Below are 27,742 nucleotides of genomic sequence, written 5' to 3'. Positions count from 1 at the left end.
AAAGAAGTCCGATCACCTTAATACTAGTTGTGAATGGAGAATTTTGAACTCAGAGAGAGTGGTCTTTGCTCTAACTGCCCCGCCAACCACCATCATCATTCTGATGGAAGAAAACAAATATACCTCCATGCACATTTCCTCATTCCCTTTTGGACTTTAAAGTTAACCCTCCCAGGGCATGTGATTACCATTCAGTAAATAACTATTTTCTAGGACACATAAACAGTATTCCCTCCATCCCCTGAAAAAAAAATAAATCTGCTTTAGCTAAGGTGGAGAAGGGAATTTATAAAAACAAAATAAAACCCTTTCCAAGTCTTTGCTTCCATCTACAACGCTGGTTGAGTTTGCATGGCACAGAGGCAACTACCTATTCCCTACACTCTGAGAACACATAAACTAGTTGGGATGTCAGAACAGCCTAATGCACATTGATACACATGCACATTCACAGTGTGGTATGGCAGCAGGGTAGCAGAGAGGTTTTGATTTCACCTCCACAACTTGAGCTGTGTGACCTTGGACAAGTCATTTACTCTGTGTGTGTGTCTTAGTTTCCTCAGCTATAAAACTGAAATAATAACAGGATCTACCTCCAGGGTACAATGAGGATCAGATGAGCTGATGTAGTAAGTCACTTAGCACATACCTGGCACAAAGGAAGTACGTGATAAATAACAGCTCATAGTATAATCCCTTTCCCATTGACATGCAGTTTATAGTTTATATTATATATGCAAGGTTTCAGTGAAGAAGTTAAGGCAGGGAAGGCAGTACTATATATGTTTCCTTAACACTTCAACTTTGTCCAAGATAATCTGGCAAATTTATGATCCTGCCTCAGAAGTCTCGTATAAGAAGGTACTAGATTCAATACTAGAGTTTTGAGGAAGCCAGATATTTCCCTATTTAAGATTTGGTAACAGAGAAGATTTGAAAAACAAACAGCCCCAGACTACATATTTTTATCCAAAGGTATCTACCCTCTAAATTATGGAAAACTGTGTTTTTTTTAGTACATGCAGGAAACCACAAAAATGACAAAACAGCCAATATGATTTGCTTCAGGGTTCCTTTAAGTGGCAAGCACCTGTCCAGGATTTAAAATAGAATTCAATGTACCTAAATTTCATTTGCCACACAAATTTTTAGATGCATGCCCGTTGCATAAAGCAAGATTTGCCCATTTATAAGGTACAGCAAATTGCTAATGCCCATTTCCACTTTGTCGGCATTTGCCACCCAGCCTCTTATCATGCTGCGGCCAGCGACAGACGTACTTGGCCAATTTCCGTGTTCTTAAGAAACAGGAAATGTTAATAGTAACTCAGACCTTCAATTCTTCTCAACTGCCATCCGTTCCTTAATGGTAACACAAGGACTGCTTTTCACCAAGTACCTTGTGGAATATATGAACCACTCATTGAACAGAATCCTGAAAAGAAGCAGAAAGTCTGGGGAAGTGTTTCGACCATGAGGAGGTGAGAGAGAAAGGTTATTCTCCTTTTCTCCCACCATATCCACCCTGCACTCTTCTCCACTGTGCTGTGCACCTCAAGAGGCCTTGTGCTAAGCATAATATATGGCCACTGCTCTCTAAGAGTTTGCCAAATCTAACCATGCAGACAAAAGAGCATTTGGTCTCTTCTTTTTCAGTCTACCCATGAAATCAGAAACTTTCTCCCCTGTATTCCTCCTGACTCATGAACCATAATCATAATGCAAAACAGAACCATTGGGTCTTGCTTTTGGTTAACTCATGCATTCATTCATTCATTTGACAAAAATTATTTAACATCAGTCATGATCCAGGCATCATTCTGGCTGCTGGGATTAGAGCAGTAAACAAAACAGACACAAAATCCCTGCTCTCATAGAGTTCACAATCTTAAAAAAAATGAAATTAGCAAAATATCTGGTTGAGTTAAATATAGAGTTACAGTGTATTCCAATACAAAGGAAGCTGGTTCCCTCAAGTTTCACTCTGGTTAGGAGGACAATAAACTGTCTATACTTTTTAAAAAATTAATTAGTTTGGCAATGTAAGATTTCCATACATTCATGTACTTATTAATCACACTGCTCCTAATTCCAAGAATTTGAGATAATTCACAAATAAAAGACAGAAATTTATTGCTTTAATTTATTACTCATAAATCTAACTAAAGCAAAAGTCAGTAATGTACCAAAAGAGAAATTTAAGTTTCAATTTTTAAGAGCTATGGCTTTCTGCTTGGTAATTTGTCTGCAATTATTAGAAACATCCACAAGGGGGTGATAATGATGCCTTAGTTTATAACCATATCAGAAGGGCAGCCTGATTTTATAGGCATGATTTACCTGAAATGAAGGTACAGTGTACTCCAAACACAAAATTTTCTCAAAATGCTTGTGACAGATTTCATGATTGAACAGCTTAGACATTTTCATGGAGATTTTTAAGAAAGCTCAGATCTTGAGTGAGCCCATGAAAGCCCTCATTTATTAATTCATTCAGCACACCTTTCTTGAGAAGCTTTTGAGTACAAAGCATTATGAAAAATGTTTAAAAATAAATTTTGTGAAGTATAAAAATCAAACGAATATTCATATCTGACCTGATTGTTTGTAGTTCATAATGCATGATCAAAACTGAAAGTTTCTGTGATGACTGCCCTTGTACTGTTCACCATGTAAGAACTTATTCACTATGTAAGAATTTGTTCACCACGTAAGAACTTGTTCGTTATGCTTCAGAAGATTGGAGACTGATGAGAATTAGGCTTGGGGTGGATTAATGATTGTGCATTGAGTCCCCTGTACAGAATTTTATTGTTGTTAACTGTTAACAACCATTTGATCAATAAATATGAGAGATGCCCTCTCAAAAAGAATAAATAAATAAAAGATAAGTAAATAAATAAATAAATTTTGTGGCCACAAAAAAAGGGAAGCATCCTAACTAAAATGAAAAAGGCTACAGACATGTTTCACATTCTAATAGCTTGTTAATGATGGGAACCGTGCAATTGCCTTCTATTTACCATCCCTTGTTTGTTAGATGCTTCTCAGGGTCTCCTTCCTTTAAAGTTTGTATCAAGGGCTTCTAATTTTGGTTTGCATGAAATATGGGGATAATAGTGCTAACCTCAGAGAGTTGCTGTAAGGATTCAGTAGGACAATACACTTAAATCATTAAGCAAAGTGCCTAGCATGTGGTAAGAAAAATATGTCAGTTGTGGCCATCACTATCATCAGCATGATAATTGTCTTCATTATCATCATCATCTGTGTCATCACCATCAGGGAAACAAATACCAAGTTAATCTGGATACATCAGAAATTCAGGGTGGGAGAGTCACTGTTTTCCCTCTATTAGCAAAATGTGACCATGTTCTGAACTTTTAACCAGAACTTGAAGGGGGAGGAGAAGTCCGGTTTTGCTTTACTCTGTTTTGTTTTGAATTTGAAGGCATTGCCTCACGAGGACTTTCCAGTGTGGTGCCTGTGGATATAGAATGACCTTCCCCCTAGGGAACTTAATTTGAGTTTAGATAGCAGAGTAGGTAAGATTGTAAGACCACTCTTTGGCCTCCTGCCAAGACACAGTGATTTGAAGTGATTTTTCTCTTCCTTTGTATCACAGAACATCTCTCGGGCTACCCACAGAGGGAGGCCAGGAGAAGCAGCAAGAAAGTGTGGCCTCCCTGGAAGAAGACTCTTCATTTCCTTTGGACCTGTAGGGATCTAAGTGAATGAGCTTTCTCCTTTGGGCCTGGAGTCCAGCGCCCAGGGAACTGAGGTGGCAGGCTCTCCCTACCACCTATTTTCTAGAGTGGGTTCTGCCCTCAGGGCCTGGTTCCTAAGTGGGACTTGTGGGGTGGCACAGGGGCTCATGTTAGAAGGGTCCTGTCTCTTTTGTCTCTGTCTTGAAATTCTTAATGTTTGAACAAGGGGCCCAGCATTTTCACTTTGCATTGAACCCCACAAATTATATAGCCAGTCCCCTATGCCCTGAAGAGGTTCTAAACACTGGGTCTTCTTAGTCTCCGTCCTTCCTGCTGCTATTTAGTAGAGCCCATCTCTCTCCCCACCCTTGAGTCCAACTAAGTAATGGTAGCTCAGTGGAAACCAGCTTGCTGCATAACCCTGAGCCCTGAGCATCAATATAGAGATATTGTTGTAACTGCTGCTTCCTCTGTTAATATTTTCTCTATACTAAAAAAAAAAAGCAATCATCATCATCATAATATTTTTTGAGGCACTGATGACTAGTAACAGGCACTGTAGGTAGTTGGCAGTGAATTAAGGCAAAAGAGGCAACATAGGAAGTCAGAAAGCCTTGGCTTCTGTGTCAGATATGAGGAAGTAACAGACATTCTGCCCTGCCTCAGTTTCTTCATCAGTAAGCTATTGCTACAGAATGTCTAGAAAAGAAAAAGTAGTAGAAATACTCTCAGAAAGTTCACTTATTTCTCCAACTTGACCTAATCAGCTTTACCAATCTGAATGCCAACATTGAGTGGATACTATTAATGATCTCTCTCTTTCTCTCCCTCCTTCCCTCCCTCTCTCCAGGGCCTATTATACGGAGAGGTAGATAAGATGTGTCCCCAATTCACAGATCAAAACACTGAGGCTCAGAAACTGTAATTGGGGCAGAACCACAATCAGAATCTGGGATTTCCGATACTTGACACAATGTTCATGTTTCTGAAAAGGTGTGTGTAAAACATTTGGTTTTTTTAAACACCTGCCCTGAGTCCATAGGAACAGGGTTTCTCAACAATGGTGCTATTGACCTTTGGGACTGGATAATCCTCTGTTGTCACAGTCTGTCCTGTGTATTATAGGAAATTTAATAGCATCCCTGGCCTCTACCCACTAAGTGCAAGTAGTAACCCCACAGGTATGACAACCAAAAGAGTCTCCAGACATTGCCACTTGTCTCTGGGGGACAAAACTATATCCACATGGTGACTACTACACAAGAGAATTTCATTATTTAAAGAAAACCTTTGATGAACCCTTAGTAAACTATAAATCTCCCTTCAAATTTGTACTTCCACATACCTGACTTTCTTAACGTAGGAGATACCTTATTTTCAAAGGAGAAAAAAAAAACCCCACTGGCTTTGGTTTCTGCCCAACTACCCCAGAGAAATGTGGAATGATTGATATGCTTTTCTTTTCCCTTGAAATATTATTGCATTCATGGAAGTGATGTCACACAGATTCAACAGAATATGCTCACAGCATACAGATTAGAACAGATTAAACTTTAGGAAACCCAGCAATTCCTCCGGAAGAATTAACTATAGTCAAGTATCCTAAAATTCAACTGTTTCCAGTTATCTTTTCATTCCCCTAAGTACTCTGAATTGACCTTTAAAAGCAGGAAACCCAGAACTTCCTGTATCTAAAGGAGTCTTATAAATACCTTATTCCTAAAGATGACCAGGATCAAATCCCAAATTCACAGATCAGGAAACAGAAATTAAGAGATGGAAGTGGCAAACGAGCAGATAGCAAGTCTTTCATCTGCCCCTTAAAGCAACACATTGCCTCAGCTACATAGACCATACAGTTTATCATTTAAACTAGGATACTTTGAGAGTGAAAGGGACATTAGTAATAAATATGCCAGGAAAACGGGCATAAACCGAACTATCCTGAGCAAACCAGGATATATGGTCACCCCAGCCTTAGATCACTCATAGAAACACACCACTGCCAGATGCCTGCTGTATTAGTTAGCCCAAAATCTCATGACTTAAAACAATAATCATCTATCATTTCTTACCCATCTGCAGGTTGGCTATGATTCAGCAGATCTAGACTGAGCTCAACTGGGCAGCTTAGCTGCAGACTGCAAGTGGCTGAGGTGGCTGTTTCTCACTTCAGGTCTGTGAGTCCACTGGGGCAGTTCTGTGCCACATGTCTTTCATCCTTCTCAGACCAGCAAATGAACTGGTACATGTCCTTCTCAAGTCACTGACAGAGGTAAAGATGGCAGGCAGAATTACATGAGGTTTCTTCAGACAGAGGCTGGAATTGGTGTACCGTCACTTCTCCCACATGTTAATGGCCAAAGCAAGTCAGATGGCTGGGCCCAAAGTGACGGGGCAGAGAAATAAGCTGCCATAATGCAGCCACGATAAAGGTATGGATGCAGGAAGGAGTGAATTGGAGCACTCTCTCAATCTAACACATGTGATTCATCCATCCCAACCTCATCACCACCACCTACACACACACACCTGAAAAAGGGGAAAAATGTCTATTTGCCTTCATATGATATTGTATGATGCTGACTCAGTTCCTGACATAGTCGTGTAAGTTTCAGAATCTAGAGTCAGTTTCTAATTTTCATAAGTAAATGGAAACTTTTCCAGTTGAGCATAAAAGCATAACTCTTCAGCCAACTGGCACCCAGAATCCTCAATAAAATGTTCAAATCTGCTCAAACATGCAACCTCTCCTCCAACTACAGCTGGGAGGCAGAGCCAGTTTTAGGCTGGGGGTTAATCCCTCCCCCCCACTTGCCTGTGCTATTTCACAGTGACAGTGTCTAACCATCCCAGAGGGGTAAAAAAGTGTACATTAATAAAAATGTCAACAATATCATCTTTGGGAGATAACCTGGAATAATTCACAATAAATTAGCACTTCCCATCACAGAGACATTGTAGCTTATAAGAATGTCACTTTGTGAGATGCAGGAGTTCTGAAGCCATGTGATTTCCATCTGCAGGTTTCAAGCCCATTCAGAGCCCACCAGGGGATAATTACTTGACAAGATGTACCCATCACAGCAAAATATATTTGTTATAATTTAATTCTTTCACAGCATGAAGGAGATTCTGGCCTGGTGGAGAAAGCCCTAGAGGGATAAGAAACTCTATTCCCTACCATTTGGCTGTGTGACCTTGGGCTGCTCACTAAACCTCTCTGATTCCTCAGTTTCATAGTCTATGGAGTATACCCTAGGCCTCTTGTTTACCCTGAGAAGTACATGGAGAGGAGTCACTAGATCCCCATCTGAAAAGATCTGGAAGCCTGTATGCCTCTACCCCTTGGAAAAGGTATTATCTTTGTATTAGGTTCTTACCCTGGACACTCAATATAACATGACTCTCTTAAGAACAGAATTAAATATCAGACAGATGCCTCATGAACTAGGAGGCTGAGTTACTAAAGTACAAAAGATTCTCACCACTGAGCAGTCTACCTCTAATGGAAAACCAAAGACAAGACCATTTCAGCAAGTCACCAGGGGCCTACAGACATTTCAGGAGTAGAATTGTTACCACCCGCAATCTTCAGGGAGCAGGCCTTTGGGAAGATAGGGATTTTAGTAGTTATTATGGTTGTCCCCCAACCTCCATATCTCCTTCCCCAGTGTGTGTCAACAATGTGGTTTGGTGAGGGGTGGGGAAGGACTGTAGGGCTTACTCTCAACCCTATGGATGGGTTGTAATCCTGTTCCCCTACGTCCTGGTGATTCAGTTCTTAGCATGACATTACTTGACCACAGGATTCGATCATGAATGGCCATGTGATTCATTCTGAACCAATGATATAACAAGATGTGATACAGATGTGAAGAGTAGAAATACTACAGACATTTTGCCATCATGTGGGAAGCAGAAAGGAGAGAGGAAAAGAAATAAGGTCTTTGATAAAATTTCTGAATTACTGAGTCCAATCAATTCTCAAGCCAGTCCTACATCTGTCCCTTCCTGTTATGTGATTCTTATTGTTTATACCAGTTTTAGGGGGTTTTCTCTTATCTGAAGCATGGTCACTAGTCCTGAGCGTACCTAATTTGGAAGTCCAGAGAGAAAAAGTCAGAAGAAAGGTACTAAACATGAAAGCATCTCCAAGTAATTGTGCCCCAAAACAACTCCTGGAGTTGTCTTCAGGGCAAAAAAAAAAAAAAGATCTTTAAGCACCTTTACCATCTATAAAAACAAGCCAACCTGCAAATAATTTGAAATAGACAATTGCTTCCATGGCCACCACTCACTGAGTGTGATCACCCCTTCCTGGAAATTGCTATGGATCCATTTCTGGGCATATTCAACCCAAGTTCATAAGACTTCTCTGATCCACACATATACTGCCCCCAGCAGCAGTTTCAACCAGTCCCACGCCTGGAATTTCAGCTCCTCGTGGCTGTGTATTTACTCACCAAGGATGGCATCTACATTAGAGGATTCCTACAGAAGTTTCTGGAAGGGGTGGTGTAATAGAGAAGACTGAATGATACAGAAGTAAGATGGAGGAGCCAAGCTTTCTTATGTGTCACATCCAGTCTGAGTCTCCACATATGATTGGACCCTATTCTTCCAAAAACATCCAGCAATAGAAGTGCAAGAGAGAACCATAAAGAACCAGAGTCCCAGACTAGTTCCTTCACTGGAGTATAGGCTGAAGTTTGGACAGTTTTTCTCACCCTAAAATAATCCTGCCTCATGGAATCATGGGTCCATAGAACAGGAAAGCAGGAAGGGTCTTTTGTTCTAGCTTCTCTTTTTAATGGCATGGGATTGAATGTGGGATAAGGGAAGCACCTTGTTTTAGGTACTTAAATTTCATCCCCTGTACTGCCACAGTATCTGGAGCTTACTGTTTTCACAGCACTTACCATGTCACACTGTCAGTGACAGTGAATACATCTGCTCCTTCTCTGAACTTGAAATTTATTGAAAGCAGATACTGTCTTGCTTCCTTATATCCCTGGTTCCAGTAGAGTCTGTCATACAACAGGTGCTCAAATGTTTGTTGAAGTAATTAAAGTTTCAAGTTGAACAATGAGAAAGTTATCTTTCCATTCAGCAAACGACATAGTATCTTGGTTTCACTCCCTTTAAAGGGTATAGCAGTTACCTTTCAATGAATCAGGATGATTTCTGTCATGATTTTTCTTACTTGCAAGGTATCAAGTGAGCAAGTATGAAGCTCAATGTACAGTATAGATCCCCTCTTCAAACTCCACTGGCTGACATTTCTTTCTGTTTACCCAAGTGCCCATGTCCCAAGCCTGAAACAAACAGAAACTTCATGAAGAAAAGTACTATTTTCACTTTTGTATTGTAAATATTAAAACTTCATATTTCCTGCTACCTCAACACCTCCACAAACCAAACTGTGAGCACCTCACCCAAGTGACTAGATGCACCAGTGTGATAAGGCTGAGCCTGCCACAAGGTCCTCTTCTTGCCCTGCCCTGTGACCTAATGTCATTCAATTCAGATGTTATCAGTGAAATCACCTCATGCCTTCTGCTTGTGTACTTCATCCTGACCCCCAATAAAGGCACCTGCCCATGGCTCTCTCTCTCCTGCTCCACCCTCCCTCTCCCCTCCCCTCCTCCTCCCCCTCCTCCCCCTCTCAATCTCTCTCTCTCTCTCTCTCTCTCTCCCTCCCTCAATTCACTACCTGCTTGGTTGAGCCCACTCCTTTGGTGCTCCTTCACCCCATGTGGTTCCTCTTCATGGCATACAGTGATTCTATTTCTCTATGACTTGTGACTCTAATAAACTTTGTGACTCAGCTGACTAGCCATTTCATGAAATACAAAACAACTTCTCAATAAGAACTGCAATGCATTATTTTCTTGCTGTTTAAACTATACCACAGAACTCATTTAAAGGTGCAAACCATGGCTCTTAAATCCAGCAGATAATCCTGAATCCAGCAGGGATACCTCATAACCACAGAGAGAGCTGGACCTGGGCTTTTGCTGGCAACTTCTAGTGGCTAAGACACTGCTAGTACAATATCTACTCCTTACTGGAAAAACAAAGATGAAGTTCAAAAAAATGTCTCACTGCTTTATTGGGTGAAGCATCAACTGCTAAAGAATTTGCATGTATTATACGGGCTTTTCAACCATCAGCAATCTGCCTAGTCAACCACTGTATCCCTGCTGGTTCAGATGGGCCTACTCCAATTCTGCCAACAGCTGCCACTGACAGCTAAAAGTTGAAAGAGCAGCAGCAGATGAAAGAAAAGAAAAAAGGAAGTGGGCAGGGAAGACTGAAAATGGAAGCGATGGGTGTCATTTACAGTGATGAATTCAATGGAGGAATTTCAAGTGCAGAGGCACTGAAATGCCTGCCTTCCTCTCTTTTGTTACTGACCCATCCCCTCACTCTTCAAGCCAAAGGACAGTGAAGATGGCCACAAATCTTTTCATCCACCTCTTATCATCGCTGCTCAAGCATGGATGGGGACCTGTATGCCTTCAGGAGTGAAGTGAGGTGTGATGAAAGGCACCCCCTCCACCCAAAATACATGGTCCACTCGCTTGGAATCAAAACTGAAACTCCTCATTAGACTTACTCCTTTGGGTCAAGGCATTGAAGGCTCCTATTAAAATGGAAGTATGTTATCTAAAAGGAGGAACATGCAGTGCCTGGCACAGAGTAGAGGTTCGCTAAATGTGCTGTTTTTAATATTACATTGTCACTGCCTGCTCTTAGAACCTTCATAAAGATTCATCTACCAGATACCCCCCTGTTTTCTTAGGACTCCTGAGGAGCTATGATGGGAAGATTTTGATGTGGAACACTGGCAAGGACTAAGTAGCAGAGTCAGGAGTTTGGGGAATGGAGAACAGGAAGGCTGACAGCATGAGGAGCGTTTGGGGCAAAAGGGGCACTTTTAAAAGGTGAAAGAGGAAAGGAGATTGGAAATTAATATGTATTGATTCTTCTGTGGGTCAGGCACTGAATTGGATGCTTTCACATGCACTATCTTATTTAATCTTTATTTAAACCACCACCCCTTTATAGGGTAAGAAATATTAGTATTCCCATTTTGCAGGGGAAAAAACTGGGATTCAGATTAGGAAAGTCACTCAAGGTCACACATTGCCTATGTGTGATGGAATACAGACTCGAACCTGCACCTGTCACCTAAGCCATGCTCTCCCCCTACATTTGTGAAGCGGCAGCCAGCCCAGTCTCTGCTCCCCCGTTTGCCCTGATACACTGACCACTTGCAAATTGAGTCTCCCGTGACTCTCAGGTTTCTCCTTCACTCCTAGCCATGGACCCATCCAAATGGAGACAGAAGATTTCCATGGATGGTGGAGTAGGAAGAGATTTTTCATTATCAAAATGGACAGAAATTTGAGGAGAGTCAAACAATATTTCTGGTGCCCAGGGGACTGGAAACTTTCCATTCCAGGCACCAACCCGTATCATGCCAAATCCAAAGTTCTAGAATAATCACTGTACCAGTTGGGCCCCTGCCCATAGGCTCTGCCCCATGTGTACCAGTTTGCTGTACACTTGCAAGAAGCTTCATTTTCCATGTAGACCAGGAGGAGAGGATGTGAGAAGAGCTGGTGTGGGGAGGGAAAAAGCCCATCTCTTCAGGAGTAGCTGGGGTAGGAGTGAAAGCCTTGGGGGAGGTAGGCTCCTTTTTTCTCGCCACTGGAGAAAGAGGAGAGGAGGAGTCTGTGGCCCAGCAGATGCATCCACAAGGCGGGGTGGAGGGGGTCACCTGCCAGCTGAAATGCAGGCTGCACTGCCTGCCTTCAAAGGTCCTTTCCTCTCCTTAGAGCAGAGAGTGGAAGAGGAAGGGGGAGAATTGATAGCCTCTGGGGTCATCAGTCAGGGGCCCAGGCTGCTTTGTTCAGAGGCAACACTAAGGAAGCAAGGCAGCTAGGGACAGCCTTAACTGCAACCTTAACTCAACCGCGATCCTCATACCAGCTCAATCCCACACCTCTCTCCTCCTTCCACGGGGGGCCTGAGAGGTCCTTTTCATTAACCTCTTAGTTACCACCTCCATACACATACTTTTCTCCGCCCTCCGAAACAGTCAGTCCCAGCTGCCCATCAGTGCCCTCTCCTCCTCACCAGCCCCCCACACCCCACTCTGCACCTGGGGAAGGGGAGGTACTCGCTTCCTAAAGCTGTGGGGGTGGAGGTTTGTTCGCTCGCCCTCGGATCTCTGCTGTAAAATCTGAGCGGCGGGGACAGGGCATGCGCAGCATCTCCGGGCGCATTGTGATGGGAACTGCTTCTCTGAGTCTCTACAAAGACTCCCGAGTAATCACTAACCGCCCCCCCGCCGCCCCGGCTTCTGTAAGACTGACACACAAACGCAGAGGCGATGCAGCTTTTCTCTCTTTTTGTTTAAAGGGCAGGTTGCAGCCTGCAAGGCTGGTCCACGTGAGGACCAGTGTATTTCTACAGATCGCATCTCCCGTGTTGACAAACGCAAGCGCCGAGGCTTTGCAGTCCGGGGCTGCAGTTTGCAGTGGAGCTAAGCGGTGTGCGGCTTTAATTCCACGTCAGATCAACTTTGATCAATATCCCCCTACCGGCCCAATTGGAAGAGCCCAATTCACCAGCGCTGAGCCTTTTCGCTCTTTGCTTCTTTTTTCCCCTCTTTAGACCCACCATCTTCTACGGGAGAGAAGTGTCGGATTTTCTTTATAATTTCTTTCTCTTTCTTTTGTTTCTTTGGGGGTTTTTTGTTTGTTTTTCGGTGTTCTGTCTTTTTTGTTTTGTTTTGTGTTTTAGGTTTTTATTCTCTCTCTCCCTCTGTGTGTGTGTGTGTGTGTGTGTGTGTCTCTCAGTGATAGGGAGAGAGATCGCTTTGGCGAACCGAGCTTGCAGCCAATGAACTCGCCGTCCAGACTGGTGTGAAGACAGAAGTGAGGTGGGGGGTGGGGAGGGGGTGTGAGAGAGCCTGGGAACGAGAGCGAGCGAGCGAGACAGAGAGAGAGAGGAGGCGGTGGAGGAGGAGGACTAGTGTGGGGTGGAAAGGAAGAGTGAGCGAGAGCAAGTTGAGGGGAGGGGGTGTAAGAGCTGGCGAATTCTTTTTCTTTTTCTATTATTATTTTGACGACTCCTGAGTTGCGCCCATGCTCTTGTCAGCTTCGTTTTAGGCGTAGCATGGCCAGGCAGAAGAAAATGGGGCAAAACGTGCTCCGGGCGGTCTTCTTTTTAGTCCTGGGGCTTTTGGGTCGTTCTCACGGAGGATTCCCCAACACCATCAGCATAGGTAAGCGCCAGCGAGCTGGCCAGCCGGGCCGGGCTCCCTGCACCCAAGCCCTGGCGTGGCTACTGCGCCGCGGGTCTCTGTCCTGCATGGCCTGGGGAGGGGACCGGGAACGCGGACCGTTCAGGAATCGTGGGGATCTGAGCCCCAGGCAGCTGGGGAGCTGCGGGGACAAGAAAGGGGTCTCCTGGGCTGGGGGCTAGCCGGCAGGATTTTCCGAGATGAGCGGGGCAGGGGAGGCATTCAGGAGACCGGGAGGCTGCAAAGGGGCGAAGAGTCGTAGCTTCTCGGCTCGCCGCTCTGGACTTTGCCATGGCGTGCGTGCCGCCGCTGGAAGTTGTCCCAGGGTGAAGCTGCCTGTCTGGCCGCGCCAGGACGCGTAGCCCTGCCCGGGGCGCCCCGTCCCGCGTCTCCGGCTCCCGGGTGACAAGCTAGCGCTGGAGGAGGTTAAGCGCACTCCGGATGCCCCAGACTCAGGCAGCAGCTGAGGTCGTGGCGGATGGGGTAGGAGGCGAGGGGCTGGGAGGGGAGGCAAAGAGCCGAGCAAGCGGGCGGCGAAGTCACGAAGACCACGAATTCATGAATTGCCGCTGTGTCTGTCTAGAGCCCGGCTCCCGGGCGCAGGGAGGGAGTTCTCTAAGCTTGCCTGTATTTAGAAGTCGAGAAGTTAGACCTGTGCCATTACTGAATCAAACCCCTGTCTTGTCATGGGGGAGGCGGGTGGCTTTGGGGAGCTGGATGGGACAGCGGGGGCAATGGGATTGCTTTTCTCCCCAACCTTTCCCTCTGCACCAGGAAAGGATGAACCAGCTTGTGGAGATGGGCGTCGGATGGGGCAGGTGAGGGGGGGGGGGTACGAATGGAGAGAAAGCCACTGTCTGAAAAAGAACCAAGTCCCACTTTGTTCCATCATCCCACCCCAAAGCAGCCCCCTCTTCCCCTTTCCCCTTTCCCCCTTCTCTCCAGCTTGTCCTCCTCAGTAGATGAAAACCAGGTTTCTCTTGGGCAAAATTTGAGTTCACAAATCTTGAAAGACACACAGGTTGAAAATCAGTAATCATCACGCCCTCCAGTACCATTGAGAGCTATGCCCTATCTGTAGTGCTCCCCAATTTCTAAACCATCCTGGGGGGACACAAGCCACATCTCGGTTCCCTTTGCTCATAGGTGGACTTTTCATGAGAAACACGGTGCAGGAGCACAGCGCTTTCCGCTTTGCCGTGCAGTTATACAACACCAACCAGAACACCACCGAGAAGCCCTTCCATCTGAATTACCACGTAGATCACCTGGATTCCTCCAATAGTTTCTCTGTGACTAATGCTTGTAAGTAGATGTGCTTTTCCTCCCTTTGGCAACTTGGGGTCCTCATTTGCATTTTGCCTGTGGGACTTGGGGTCTGCGTGTGTGCTGGGGGTAAGGGTAATTGGTTCAGGAGACATTTTAGGGGCTCTTGTCAATCCAGGTTTCATGAGGCATAAATCAACTCCGGAGGCTCCTGCTGAGGGACTTAGTGCACAAAACTCTGTCATAAGTAATGTGTGATGCGAAAGGTTTATTTTCCTCCCTGACAAACTGGTGCCCCCCACCTCACCCCTCTTTTGGGGCTGGAAGAAAAAAGAAACAAATGGCATGGTTATTCAGGGAAATTTCTTCAGATTGGGATTAAATAGAAGCCTCGTGATTGAGGCAATTCAGGATGCACTTACTTGATTTTTAAAGCTAGTGCCTGGCTGTCTGAATGAGCTGAATTTGACAACTGCCTAATATATAGGAGCCAAATATGAGAGGTTCCGCAAACAAGTGACCTTGAGGGACAGCCTGATCTGGGTTCCCTGGCCTCTTCCTTTCCTAAAATACCACTTTACGGAGAGAGCTCTGATAGAAACTAGTAAAATGACAAAGTGATGACCGCTTGGCAAATCGAGGGGAAGGGAGAAGACAGCGCTCAGGTGACTATTTGGAAAGCTGCTTCTGTTCTGTCTCCCCTAGTGCACTTCACAACCACCCCCTCCCATTGTTAAAGACAGCACAGTTCTTAACTTAGAGCAAAAGGTGGAGTGGGGAGGCTTGCAGCAGGAACACCGAGTATCAAAAGGGAGGAATGTCATCAGTCCCAAAGCCATTTCTGAAATATTTGGTTGTGCCTGTGATTATTATTCTGGAAAGGGGACATTTTCAGAAGTAAAACCACGGGAACACAAATGACTAACAGCTTGTTGGACACCAGTTTTTCTTGAATGGAATGTTTTAGGAGTAAAACTGATCATTATTCATCTAAGTTTATTTCAGTAAAAGTTTTCACAGCAGTGAGGCTGACAATGGCATAAATATGTTTTGCTTTTATGGCTGGTGTAGTTTGGAATTTTTGTGTTTGATTTTCATTCAAGAGAGAAATGATATTTATGTTTGGTTGGGTGAAAATTTCTATATGACTTTCTTCAAATTCTTCTGCCTCAAAGGATATGTGATTTCCAAAAGCTGTTGAAAGGGTCTCAAAGGGCAGAGGTTACTTGCATTTGAAGACTTAGGTCAAGAGGATGAAGTACTTTGTGTAAGAAATGTGACAGTTATCAGCTTTAAGAAAATTTTAGCTAAAGGTACAGATCCTTATATGAACATGCTCTGAGAGACTCTGTATTTGACATTCTTTGGCTTTCCGACATTGACAAAAATAGGAACTTATTAATTCCAGCTAAGTGTGAAAGTTACAAAATGTCTGTCTATACTTTGCATCTTATTTCAGTAATCCCAGCCTGTCTCTACAGCATTTACAACACACATCTGACTTAATCCTGTAGCACTGTGATCTTGTCAAGAGGCTGACTCTCAAATGCAGCCTCCTAAGTATCAATTAAACAGATTTAAAACCAAATATATGAAAACTACCAGGATTTATTATTAATAATAACAAATAATATTCATTTCAAGTCACTTTAATGTCTTTCCATTGATAAGGACTAAGATAAGAGTCCCAACTGACTTCTCAGGAGTGATTGATTTCCAAAGTTTTTGGTTCTCTTTTTTATGGTCAAATCAGATTGACACCCACCGGCCCAGGGCCATCAGAGCCCTACTGAAGGAACAACCAGGAAATTATCCTTGCCATGTGAAAAGCTTAGGTTTGAGAACAGGCAGTAAGTCATCCATACTGTTGTTAACTTGCCTTAATGCCTTGCCTCTCAGGACAATAAAGGAGCAACAATGGGAAAGGAAAAGAAATTGATCCAACCCCCCACCCCCCACTCTAAACCCACAGCCCTTCTGCTTACAAACTTAACAAGGCTAGGTTATGGCTGGGAGCTTGAAAGTGTGGAAAAGGGGTGTGGCTCACTGGACAACAAGAAAGACAAAATGAAAAGGTGACCTGGCCCTTAGTTATGCCAAATGCACACATATGCACACATAAACACACAGGAGAAATATCCAGAAGGTGGTGATGTGTACCCAGCTGCCTGTTGCAGTCTCAGACTTTACCGCTCAGAAGACAGGGGAGGAAAGCTATCATGTTCTCTGGTCCCTAAAAGAAATGGTCCTCTCTGAATATCGCTCTCTTTGAATGGGGGCCAGATCTCAAAGCTGTCTCTGCACAGCTGCTGCCTAAAACATTAGTATGAGGAAGATGGGTACTCCAACCACAGTCTGATAGTTTCTGCATGCAGAACAGTCATTTCAAGGGGCCAAGAAAGCCCTGGAGGCATATCTCATTTCTCCCCCTGGCCTTGATTGTTCCTTTTCTCATGGAGGTAGAGATCACATATCTCAGATACTTGCATACAGTACCAGTTCAGTATCAGAGCCTGGTTGAGTGACCCAAGGTTCTCTTCTTCCAATTGATTGCATTATTGTGCAGAAAAGAAATCCCTGGATCTTCTGGCCTGCCTCTCCCAGGACACTCGGAGAATTTGAGAAAACATTAGATGAGTCCAAATCTGGTCACCCACCCCTCCTATGTGGCTCAATATGGAATAGGGGAGCCAAAATTAAAGAAACTTTCCCCTGTTCCCACTCAGAATTCCTAGTTTCAGCTTCACCTACCACTCGACTTGATTTCTTCCCATGATATTCCCTTGGGCAGGCACATACTTTGGAGGACATAGGTGTGCAGGTAAACAAATACCCAAAGAATAAACAAAGGATAAAACCCTGTATGCATCCCTGCTCTCTACTCTCTCCATATCCCCTCCCCCAACATATTCAAGTTTCCTTGCAGTGAATCCTATACATCAGTTATTTGAAGACTCTTCTTCACCAGCTACCAATTTTTTTGCACAACCCCCAAGAAGTTTGCTTAAGACAGAATCCAATTTCCCTCCGTATCTTAAAGGACAAATAAAAGCCTCTCTGGCTTTGAAAGGTGGTTCACTGGGATCTCAGTTCAGAGGTGAACGGAAGTTTATCGAAGAGACTCCTCTGATTTGGAGCACATGTTTCCATTTTCATAGGGATTAACTGAGTTTGCTGCCTTACTTTTCAATTTGACTTGACAACCCCAGAAAGAAAGAAATATGGTGTGAGTATTACAACTTCAGGATATATGCATAGACACACACACACGTGCGCGCACACGCACAGGCACCCGTATACACAATCAGTATATATAAAAAGAGATGTATACACGTGTTTTAAATTACATGTCTGTTCTTTGGAAACCAAATTTGATTGTCCTAGGGCTTTGGGGAATGTGGAAATACCAGGGGACTGCTGGGTCCCATTTGCGTGGCTCTGCTGCCCTGGTTCCTCAGGAAATGCCCCCTATTCCCTTGAAGTCCCCTCCTCTGTCTTGCCGCTGTGCACTTGTAGGCGCACTCCACACTACATCGCCCCAGCCTCTGCAGTGTCAGCTCATTAGCACACAGATCTCATATTCCCTCTCCGCACTGTCATTGCAAAAATTGCTGTTGTACACCTTTACAGCCAACAAATGTGCTCGGGATTACGCACTGTTTGCAAGAAGCAAGGAAAAGGCAAATGCAACCTTAAAGGTTATTCACCACGGAATTGTGCTCTAAACGCATTGGCTTAAATAAAAATCTGTTGATGGAGGCGCAATAGTGATGGTGAGACTGAGAATGGGACTTAGGAGTGCAGGCTGTAATGGAGGCCCAGGCAAAATCCCTTTTGCTGGCTCAATCTGACTCATCAGCTGCAAATTCTTGCATTAATGTTTTTTCGAGCCATTTGAAATATACCTGCTAACCGAGAGCATGCTCCTTTTATAACTGAGCGCATCTTGCTACCAAGTGTACTTAGCCGAGACAGGATTCATTCCTTCTCTTGCCCACAGAGTCACAATCTAATTACCTATTCTAATTGTCAGGATCCATTTAACTGTTAAGGTCCATTTGGGAAAGAAACATCTCCCCCGATCCTATTCTCTGCTTTTTACTGGGTTTTGTCTTGGTTTTGCGTTTGTCCTTTTCAAGAAAGCTTTGGAACCAGAGTAAAGACACGCAGGCTTAGGGCTCCTGCCCTCAAACAGCTCTTTAACATACTACCCGCTCGATGTCGACTGCCCTGGTCAACTCCCGCATCTTTGTGCCTTCGCTGCTCTGTCTTCCTTCTCTGTCTGCGGGCCAGTCTCCCATAAGCTTACTGGCTTAGCTCACTTCTCAGCCCCTCTGGCCAGCTGGCTTAGCCCACTGAAGCATGAAGAGGTCGCCCCTACGGTGCCAGTCAAAGATTTAAGTCACCTTCTCATGGGTTTATTACGGCTTTTTGAAAAAATCTATTTTTTATGTGAAGAGGAGGGAGGAAGGTAATGCTGTTCATTTGGACCATAAAAATAGATGGCAATCAGCAGGCAGTAAAGGTGAGCTTCCAGCAAAGCATATTATCTCCCCTAGAAGGCAGCTTCCTGTTGATCTACTAAGTGTGGGTGGGGTGGGGACAGGAAGGGTTTGAGGGGAAGGAACAAAGACAACTATTTTGTTCTCTGTCTTTGCTTACTGCAAAATGAGCCGTGTATTTTTTTTCCTCTCAGCAACTTTCACTTTTTTCCTTAAAATGAAACTAGTTCTCCACATCCCCCACTTCTGCCTCTATCAAAGGGTGTTTGCCTAAATCTGCATTTCCCTCCCTACTCCCTAGGATTGAATGAGAATAGTGGGAGCTGGTTGAATTTTTTATTATACGTTTTTGGCTCCCGATATATTTTTAAATTTCGTTATTATGGGTAGACAGAGGTGACTGGCTGGTTTCATTTTAACAGATTGAAAAATAAATGAGGCTGCTGAGGCATCGTCATTGGTGTTCTTTTGTGGATAAACGATTTGTCATTTTTATACAGTTGGTTAAAGGATTCAAGGAAAGCATGGATTTTAAGAGAAGGCCAGAATTTTAGTAGATAGAATTTGTAATTTTGAGGGAGGAAAATAAACATGCTTATTCAGATGATGACTTAACTTAGAACTTCTTAGATTGAGACTGCAAATACATTTGAGGGACCTTTTGTAAAACTTTCAATCTTCTCTGAAGATCAGGAAAATTATCCACATACTTTATCTGGTCCAATTTTTAAAAAGTCAAGTTTTGACTTTGTTCCTTTGGCTTTTGGTACTTTGGGTCTAATGAAATGAAATGTCCACAGGAGGGTATAATTAAAACCCTAGGTGGTGGCGATGGGTGTTCTTCAGCAGAAGTGTGGGAGTTACGCAGACACAAAAGGAACTCCCTCCCTTTTTGGAGAATATCTGGGCTCCAGACAAAAATGCTACAAATAGCCTCAGCCTGTGTGTGGGATGAGCTGAGAACTAGGGAGGAGCCCCCAAAAGGGGTCAGTACTTGCCTAAAGGTTAAGATGGACAGAATTTCTCCTTCGTACCCTTCTACCTCTTCTTATCTTGCCATTATTTTCCCCTCCTGCTCTGCCTGCCCAGCCCATGCCCTTTTGCTGTTTTTAAACTGGCCCTGATTCTGGTATCTCTTCCACAATAAACTTACCTAGGGATTGCTGTCCACTCTGGACTTTTCCAGACTTAATGCTCCTTCTGCATCAGAATCTCTCTGTTCTTGGCCTACACTCCTGAGGGCCTGCACTCTACTTTACAGGGTGACAGGACTTTATCTAATACAGGAATCTAGCTGAAAGTAGCTGGTAAGGGGTTAAGATACACAACAGGAATATGTGCTTTAAAACCAGGGACTATGGAAACCATAATGCCTCAGGAATGATACTCAAATGGCAGTGTTTCTGGGCATGATGCACAGAGTGGCTGTTCACTCTCCCCAAACCAGAGATCAGTTGGCTCTCGTCCACAGAAGATGTCACAGGCCAAAGTAACAAAGTTACCTGCACATGGTAGGTTTGTTGTAAGTATATCCAAGACAGGGGGCAGGTGCAGCTTCACCGTGTTGAACTTGGCCTTTGTGGTCATTGTGGAAGTTAGCCAAAGTTCATAGGCATTCATTTTATTAAGGAGGTAAATATATCAATCATACTTAAAGCAGTTTTTAAAAAGTGTGAACTTTTTATATGTACTCCCCCCAACCACCAACAACAAAAAAACCCACCAAGAGGCTGTTGTAGATTGTAAGGGTGCCTATGTGGGCACTGGCAGGAGAGATGCAACAGCACAGGAAGGGGGACATATGAGGGGTCTGAGAATTTGTATTTCTAGCCAGCTCCCAGGTGCTGCCAGTGCTGCTGGTATTCAAACCAGACCTGGAGTAAGAAGAGACCAGAGCAGAGAGATTCTATGATTACCTCGGGAAAAGGTACTCCCAGACAAGCTCTGACCCACAGCTGTACATTCTTGTCTTCCCAAGAAGGTTGCGTACAAGACATATTTGGCTCACTCTGACACAAGGATGTGCCTCTCACATTTCCAACAACCCTCGGTTCATTTCAGCCATGTCTGTAGATGGCGTGATTAGATGTCTAATGAGAGCATCTTCTTTGAATTGCTTTTTGTAGGGATTTGGAATGGAGAGTGAAGGCAGGCTGAGAGAGCAGGTAGCTCAGGAGCCAGGATGACAGTGTTCTGGCTTCTCAGCACACCCCCAAGTGTCCCTTTTAGAAACAACCTGCCCAAGGGAGTTAAGGTTGGCACTCAGTTGCAACTGCCTTTCCACTTTGCTTCTCTGGGTCAAGGCATTCCAGAAGGAGGCATATAGCATCTGCTCCTCAACTGTCTGACTTCCCTTAAACAGGGTTAGAAACAAGAAGTACCACACAACCCCAATGCCGTCTGGTTTCCAAGCAGCCTGAAAAATCAACTCTGTTTTCAAGGCGGGTACCAGGCACTTATTGTGAGGTACAGGAGAGGGATAGGAAGTAATGTCACTTCTTAACACATCTGAGGACTGCTCCAGGGAAGTCATTAAAAGCTTACCCAGTGTCACTTGAGGACTGCCAAATGGCACTCTATTACCCAAAATATTGCCACCCCCCCCAACTAACTGCCTGCTATTAGTCTGATATTCCACAAATTCATTTATTTGTGTTACTGCACCAAAGGCCTGTACTGAAATGCAAGCTTGCTATCTGGAAGGGAATGAGTTGAATCCTTATCAGCCATTAATATTTCGACCAGAATTCTTTGATCAGATTACCATCTATTACCTTGCAGGATTCTCAGAGGAGATTTTCAAAGACAGGTAAGTGACTCAGAACTTGGCGGTACCCAAAGAAGTGGGGCACCAAAGGGATGGTGGGTATTCAGGGCGCACTAGGAGACTCTTGAAGACAAGGAGGAATCCCTGAACTACACTTTACCTACTTTGCAACATTTGACCTTCTCCATGGATAAATTCTGGTAGTTTGTTCACTAAGATTTTAGTGGCCTTTGACCCTTCAAATCATACCTTGCTGATGATAGTGAGTCTGTTGTCTCTTCCGTACATGGTTGGCTTTTTGCAATAGATGATCTCAGCCTCTGGATTTCCCACAATTACTATGGGATATTTTCAGAAGGGAAATGACTTTGTGAAAGGAAATGGTGAAGATGTTTTTTAAACCTTTTTAAAAACATTGCAATTAAAATGAATCCCCTTTCAATTATCCATGATTGGCTGATCTACCTTCTAGTTATTCACTGCAACCAGGGCCCTCGTCCTTGCAGCTGCCCAGAGACAGATCGGGCTACCAGCACTAGACAAGACAGGAAGGGATCATGACCCAGCCCACAGGGGAGTAATTGTGGGTGTGGGTCCCCATGTGGGTGAATATCTTTGTCAATTAAGTCAGAAAGGCTGCTGACATTTACAGTCAGCCAGAGCCTGTTATAGATATTCAAATATTCTTATATCTTATTGCTATTTCCAAAGCTACTTGTTGGTTAGTGTAAAACAGTATTTCTTGCATTGGACCACTTACATCAGAATCACCAGATATGCTTGTTAAACATATGAATTCCTAGGTCACATTCCATATGTATTAAATCCAAAAATATAAGGATGGGCCCTTGTAACAAGCTCTGTGGGTGATTCTAATGCACACTGGACTTACTCACTAGTTAAATTAGCCCTGCTACTGCAAACAGAGATATATGGATTCAGGCTGAGTATTTTTTGAGCGCCCTCTAAGCACCAGGTGCTTTCACATCTGAGTATTTTTTGAGCGCCCTCTAAGCACCAGGTGCTTTCACATCTGTTACTCCTGTAAATCAGTGAGGGGCTCTCAGGTTGGAAATCCAAGACTTGAAAGAACCAAGAGACTAGCCTCAAGTCACAGTCTCTGAGGTAAACAGAGCAAAAATAAATACTCTGTGAGATGGTATGCAGAGACAAGGAGATTATTTTCATTTTGAGAAAGCGTCTTCCCTTTGCTTTTTAGCTAAGGGTCTGTCCTTAGCCATGCTATAAACTAGATGCCATGGCAAATGCCAATCCATTTGTTAAACACAGCTGTATCACCATCAGTTTACATAGCATTCACTGTGCCATCCTTGCTACCAACACATTTAAAACCAGGGCCAAAATAATAACCGTAACTACCAATCACTGAATCCATACGATATGAAAGTCACTGCACTATAAGCACTGTATGTGCCTTACTTCATGGAATCATCCCAACATCACCAGGAAGGAAGTTCTCTCATTCCTATTTTGTAAAAGACAAATCAGAGGTGGTTCAAAAAATATATAAGTGACTAGCTAAAGGTCACACAGCTGGCTAGTTAGTGATTTTATCTGAGATCTTCTTGCCTCTTGAGCCTGGAGTTTCAACTGGGGTTGAAATCTCAAATGATTACAGGGGCCAAGTGGATCACATACATGTGTGAATTGGGGCCAGGTATGGAGTGGTGGGGATTGTGGCAATCTGGAGATTCCATGCTCCCTACCTGAAGACATTCAAATCCAATTTTTTTAAACCACTGTGAGATAAACAATACATCTGCAACAGGACTTGAGGTAGTGAGAGGTGGAAGGTACAGGTTTCTGACCTCTGTGCTACACTATCCACCTCCCTTAGCAACTAAGTTACTGGTTAAGGGAAGTTCTTCTAACTGGTAATTAATAATTGCTGAGAAGAACAGAGAAAATCTCTTCTTAGTAAAAATCTATTTTGACTTCTTCTTCTTGGTGTGTCATCAATATGGAAGAACTTTCTCTCCTTTGTGCACACATTTATGGTCCCACATGCATACACTGTATATTCAGTGGACTTTCATGGTTGAGTGCCAGCTCAATTCTAACCTTCCCCCAGGCAATGCAGTGTGAGGTCTGCAGCAAGGGCAGAATCTGGCACAGGCTCATTAACAAGTGTTCAGCAGGTCAGAAGAAGTACTTCTAGGATATGCTATCAGGAAAACTGCTTAGATTCTGGTACATCCAAATCCTAGACCCACAACTGGGAGACTGTGGGTCAAGTAAGGCTCTGCCAACATTCCTACCCAGGGTAGGAGCTTCCTATCCACCCAAAACAGAGGCTTATCAACTTTAGACCAGAGTCCAAAATGGAGATGTATAGTTAGTTGTGTGGAGTTGTAAACTGACCTAAGTCAACTTTGTTATTCACAATCGTTAGATATGTTTGTCGGATAGCAGTAGCCTGCCATAGTTAGAGTGAGGGCTATCGTTCTTCTCCCCATAACCTCACTACCAGGTTTGAAAGTAAGCCTCAGACAAAATCCATTTCTCATTAAAATAATAGCAAGCAGGCATAAAAATAATTGGACAGCCTATTCTGTAGGCTCAGTCAAGTTCAGCTCCCTTTTTTTTTAGGTGCTCTAAAGTACTTGCATGAAAGTTCACTTGAGGCAGACAAAACAATACTCAGGGCAGGATTCAGCTAACCAAGAATCCTCATTAATGGCTGCCCAGGACTATTTACAAATTAAGCCTAGGGTGCCATTTCTAAGGCTTAACACTATAGAGCTTGTTAGATCCTTATATCTTCTTTCTGCTCATTTGGGAACACCTCTACCATATTTCTAGCCAATCCATATGTGTTGAACACTACCGATTTCACCAATGAGAAATTTAATGTTCATTAACAAAGCCTCTGGTGTTCATTAGAGAAAAAGATATCTCAAGTGCTTGCAGAACCACTTCTTGATTAGAATTTTTAAATGCTAAGTAACTATTCCTGCACTGTGCATTGGTAACTGACCACCCCAAGAGTGCAGATACAGACTAAATAACCTACATATATACCACATATTCTATGTTGCAGTCTTATAAATGACAGAAATTATAACATTTGAGATACCATGTTTCTTATGGCCTTGGGAGCGAATAAAAGCTATAGGGGGTATTAAGGGTATAGTGGAATGAGCAATGGAACAGGAATTAGGAGACCTGGGTTCCAATCTCAACTGCCACCAACCTCCTGGATGACCTTGGACAAGTAACTCCATTCTCTGGTTCTAGTTTTTATCATTTGTAAAATGGGGAGGCTCTTTTGGATGATCTTTGAAGAGGCTTCTATTTTTGACCTGCTATCATTCACTCTTGTCCAATTCCTACTACCTCCCCTTGCAGTAACTTCATTTCTTCCAAAGGGAAGATCATCAAAAATGGAGCCCCTCGAATTCTTCTTCTAAATATAGAAATTTCTCTTCATATTCATCTATATTCTCTGCCTTTATAAGACTCTGATGAAACTACTGAATCCTTGAAAGCAGTGAGCAGCACTTCCAACCAGTTGTGGCTTATTCTTGCTCACCTCTTAACTCTTCCTCTTACTAGCTGTGAGATCTTGGGTCAAGTTACTTCACTTCATTGTGCCTTGGACTTCCCAGGTAAAAAATGGGGACCAAAATAGTACCACCTCATAGGGTTGTTGAGTGTTTTAAATAATTTGCAAATCCAAAATAAAGTACTTAGAATAGTGCCTGGCACACATTGGATATTATTATCAACATAATCGTTAGTTTAAAATTCTTGAGCTTTATGTCCTAAAAACAGAAACCTCATTTCATTTCACAAATAAAATCTCTTGTCACTTTAGGGACCAGATTTCCTTCCTGAACAGCCACCCTCTGAGCCTTTCTACAGTTCTCAGTTCTTCCCCAAACACAAGATTATTTTTTTTCTGCCAAGAAAGGCATCACAGCACCCCTTAAGATCACCAGGCCACCACCATGATCTCCTACATATCTCACCCATGCATCCATATTTGCCCATCCAGTTTGCCTCTTGTGAGCAACATCTACTCATATACTCTGTGGTCATAAAGAACTCAGATGTATTTTTCTGCATAATCTAAGGACTACAGGTTCAAGAGAAGACCTAAGAGTCTTCTTTTGCAAAAAAACTGTCTTTGTGCTAATTCCATCTGTTTCCAGTCACAAAATGAATCATCTTTTCTGTTCTTTTGTGACAATCCATTATCCAAACAGTACTCAAGTAGTCTCCCTGACTTCCAAAATGCTTAGGAGGCATCTACTTGTCTTCTGATGTTTGATTCATAAGAAAACACTTGAGCCAAGCACTAAGGGGACTGCCTTTGCAGCAAGGCCCTAGAGCTTCTCTTAGAATGGGGCTGCCCACTGAGGGACACAAGGTAAAGCAGAAAAACTGCTCAGGGCCTCCCTGGAGGAAGCACCTTCATTTTCTTGGGCACTGCAGGGCCATTAGTGAGTGAGGTTTCTCCCTGGGTCCTGGAGTCAAGAGCCTAGGGAACTGAGGAGAGAGGCACACCATGCTCCCCATTCTCTAGCACAGGCACTGCCCTGACACATACACATTGCACGCATCTTCCCCTGGTTCTTCCCACTGACTGGTGACGCTTAGCATTTGATCATCCTTTTAGTCTCTTGCCACCCAGATGATGACAGCTCAACAGAAACTCATTTCTGGCACATCTCTGAGTCTAGCCAACCCTTTGACTAAATACCACAGCCTCTTCCAAGAGTTCAGTCTATTTTGTGCACAACTTACTAAGAGTATCCTCTGACCTCCTGGTTTCTGTCAGTCCCAAATCTTACTGTCTCCAGTTCTTCCTTCTACTATCTATAGATCTATATAGACCACAAGGGAAAGATGACAATGAGTAAACTTAAGCTTTCTCTTGGGTGAAGAGACCTGGAGCTTTCCAGCTCTTTACACTCACCCCTGACCCTTGGATTTTGCACCTAACTCTCTGGAGCAAGGGGTTGCTGTTTGACCTTTGCCTAGTAGAAGGCTATTTCTCCTTAGTTTGGGAGTAACCAGAGAGCAAAGAATGGCTCTAAATTATGACTGCCTGTATTTGAATCTTGGCTCTTACTAGCTAAATGACCTTTGGCAAATTACTTAACCTCTCTAAGCATCAGTTTCCTCATCTGTGAAATGAAGATACATAGTTACTACCTTATAAAGTTTTTGTGAAGATTAAATGAGATCCTCCATGTAAAATATTTACCATGATGTGTGACATATAGTAAGTGTTCAATAAATGATATCTATTATTAACACAGTGTACTGAGGTACCTGATAAGTGGAAGAGAGGAATAGAATTAGTCAAAACCAAACTGTGGAAGACAATCTATCTATGGCCAACCCTAAAACTCTCTAAATTAATTTGTACCCTCTGTAAATCTGTAGCTAGAACCAGGCAAGCTGGATGGGGTCATCTTTGAGTACTCTCACAATGCTACCTCAGGCATAAGGAATTTGCTTCCAGGCAAAGCAAAGGAGAGAGAAAGAACTGATTTGCTGCTTAAATTAGCCAGGGCATATACCCTACTAGGTTCAATCATGCCATCATTGAATAGAATTTTCTAGAAGGACATAATCCCTTCTGATTTTTTATCTGAACTATATATGCTTGGGATAAAGCAGCATGGATAGTAATATGATAAACCTGGCAGTTGCTGGCTTGAAGGAAAGAACAAACTTTCTTCAAACGCAGTCTGTTTTAATGTGGCTGAAAACAGGAGAGTGGAAAAGTGGATCCTGGGACTTTCACTTAGGGAAAAATGTGGTGCCAGTTGAGCTCTTCCAGCCATGATTTTTCTGAGCTCTTTTAATTAAGGGTGATGTGTGGATGGAAGTTTAGAGCATATCAGTTTGAGTGGATGGATTTTCTTCCTTTGATGTTGATTCCTTCGTCAGACCAAAAATAACAAATGAAGGAGATATGGAAAAGGTTAAAAGAGAAATTTTGCTAATGTGATTTTCTAGCATTTCAGTCTCCATTCTCTTCAGAGCAAAGGTTAACTAGCCAATTCCACAAGCACAGACTCACTAGAAAGAATCCTGCTGAGCACCCCTAAGCGATGCAGTCTTTTACCTACCTTTTCTTCTTTTGTATTCTGGGGCTGATCTGCCAACATGATGTCTCCAGCAGGCCCATATATGGATGATGACT

General features: G+C 43.4%; 1 protein-coding gene across 7 annotated transcripts in view; it reads left to right on the top strand.

Moving 5' to 3' along the window:
• Positions 1-12,094: 12,094 nt before the first annotated feature.
• GRIA3 (glutamate ionotropic receptor AMPA type subunit 3) overlaps positions 12,095-27,742 on the top strand; it is a 260,360-nt gene continuing 244,712 nt past the window's right edge. For 4 of the 7 annotated variants that reach the window (XR_005023809.2, XM_036880850.2, XM_036880851.2 and 1 more), the window contains exons 1-2: positions 12,721-13,008; positions 14,173-14,331. Coding sequence is in view for 6 of the 7 variants with exons in the window: in XM_036880850.2 (XP_036736745.1) it covers positions 12,900-13,008; positions 14,173-14,331 (268 nt within the window). In the remaining variant the exon portion in view is untranslated. Of the gene's footprint in view, positions 12,272-12,311; positions 12,659-12,720; positions 13,009-14,172; positions 14,332-27,742 lie in introns of those variants that run through there. The other 3 variants (XM_036880848.2, XM_036880847.2, XM_036880845.2) reach the window with 3 other exon arrangements.

Source organism: Manis pentadactyla, chromosome X, assembly GCF_030020395.1.
Source record: "Manis pentadactyla isolate mManPen7 chromosome X, mManPen7.hap1, whole genome shotgun sequence".
Taxonomy (NCBI): domain Eukaryota; kingdom Metazoa; phylum Chordata; class Mammalia; order Pholidota; family Manidae; genus Manis; species Manis pentadactyla.
This window is presented reverse-complemented; position numbering and strand designations above follow the sequence as displayed.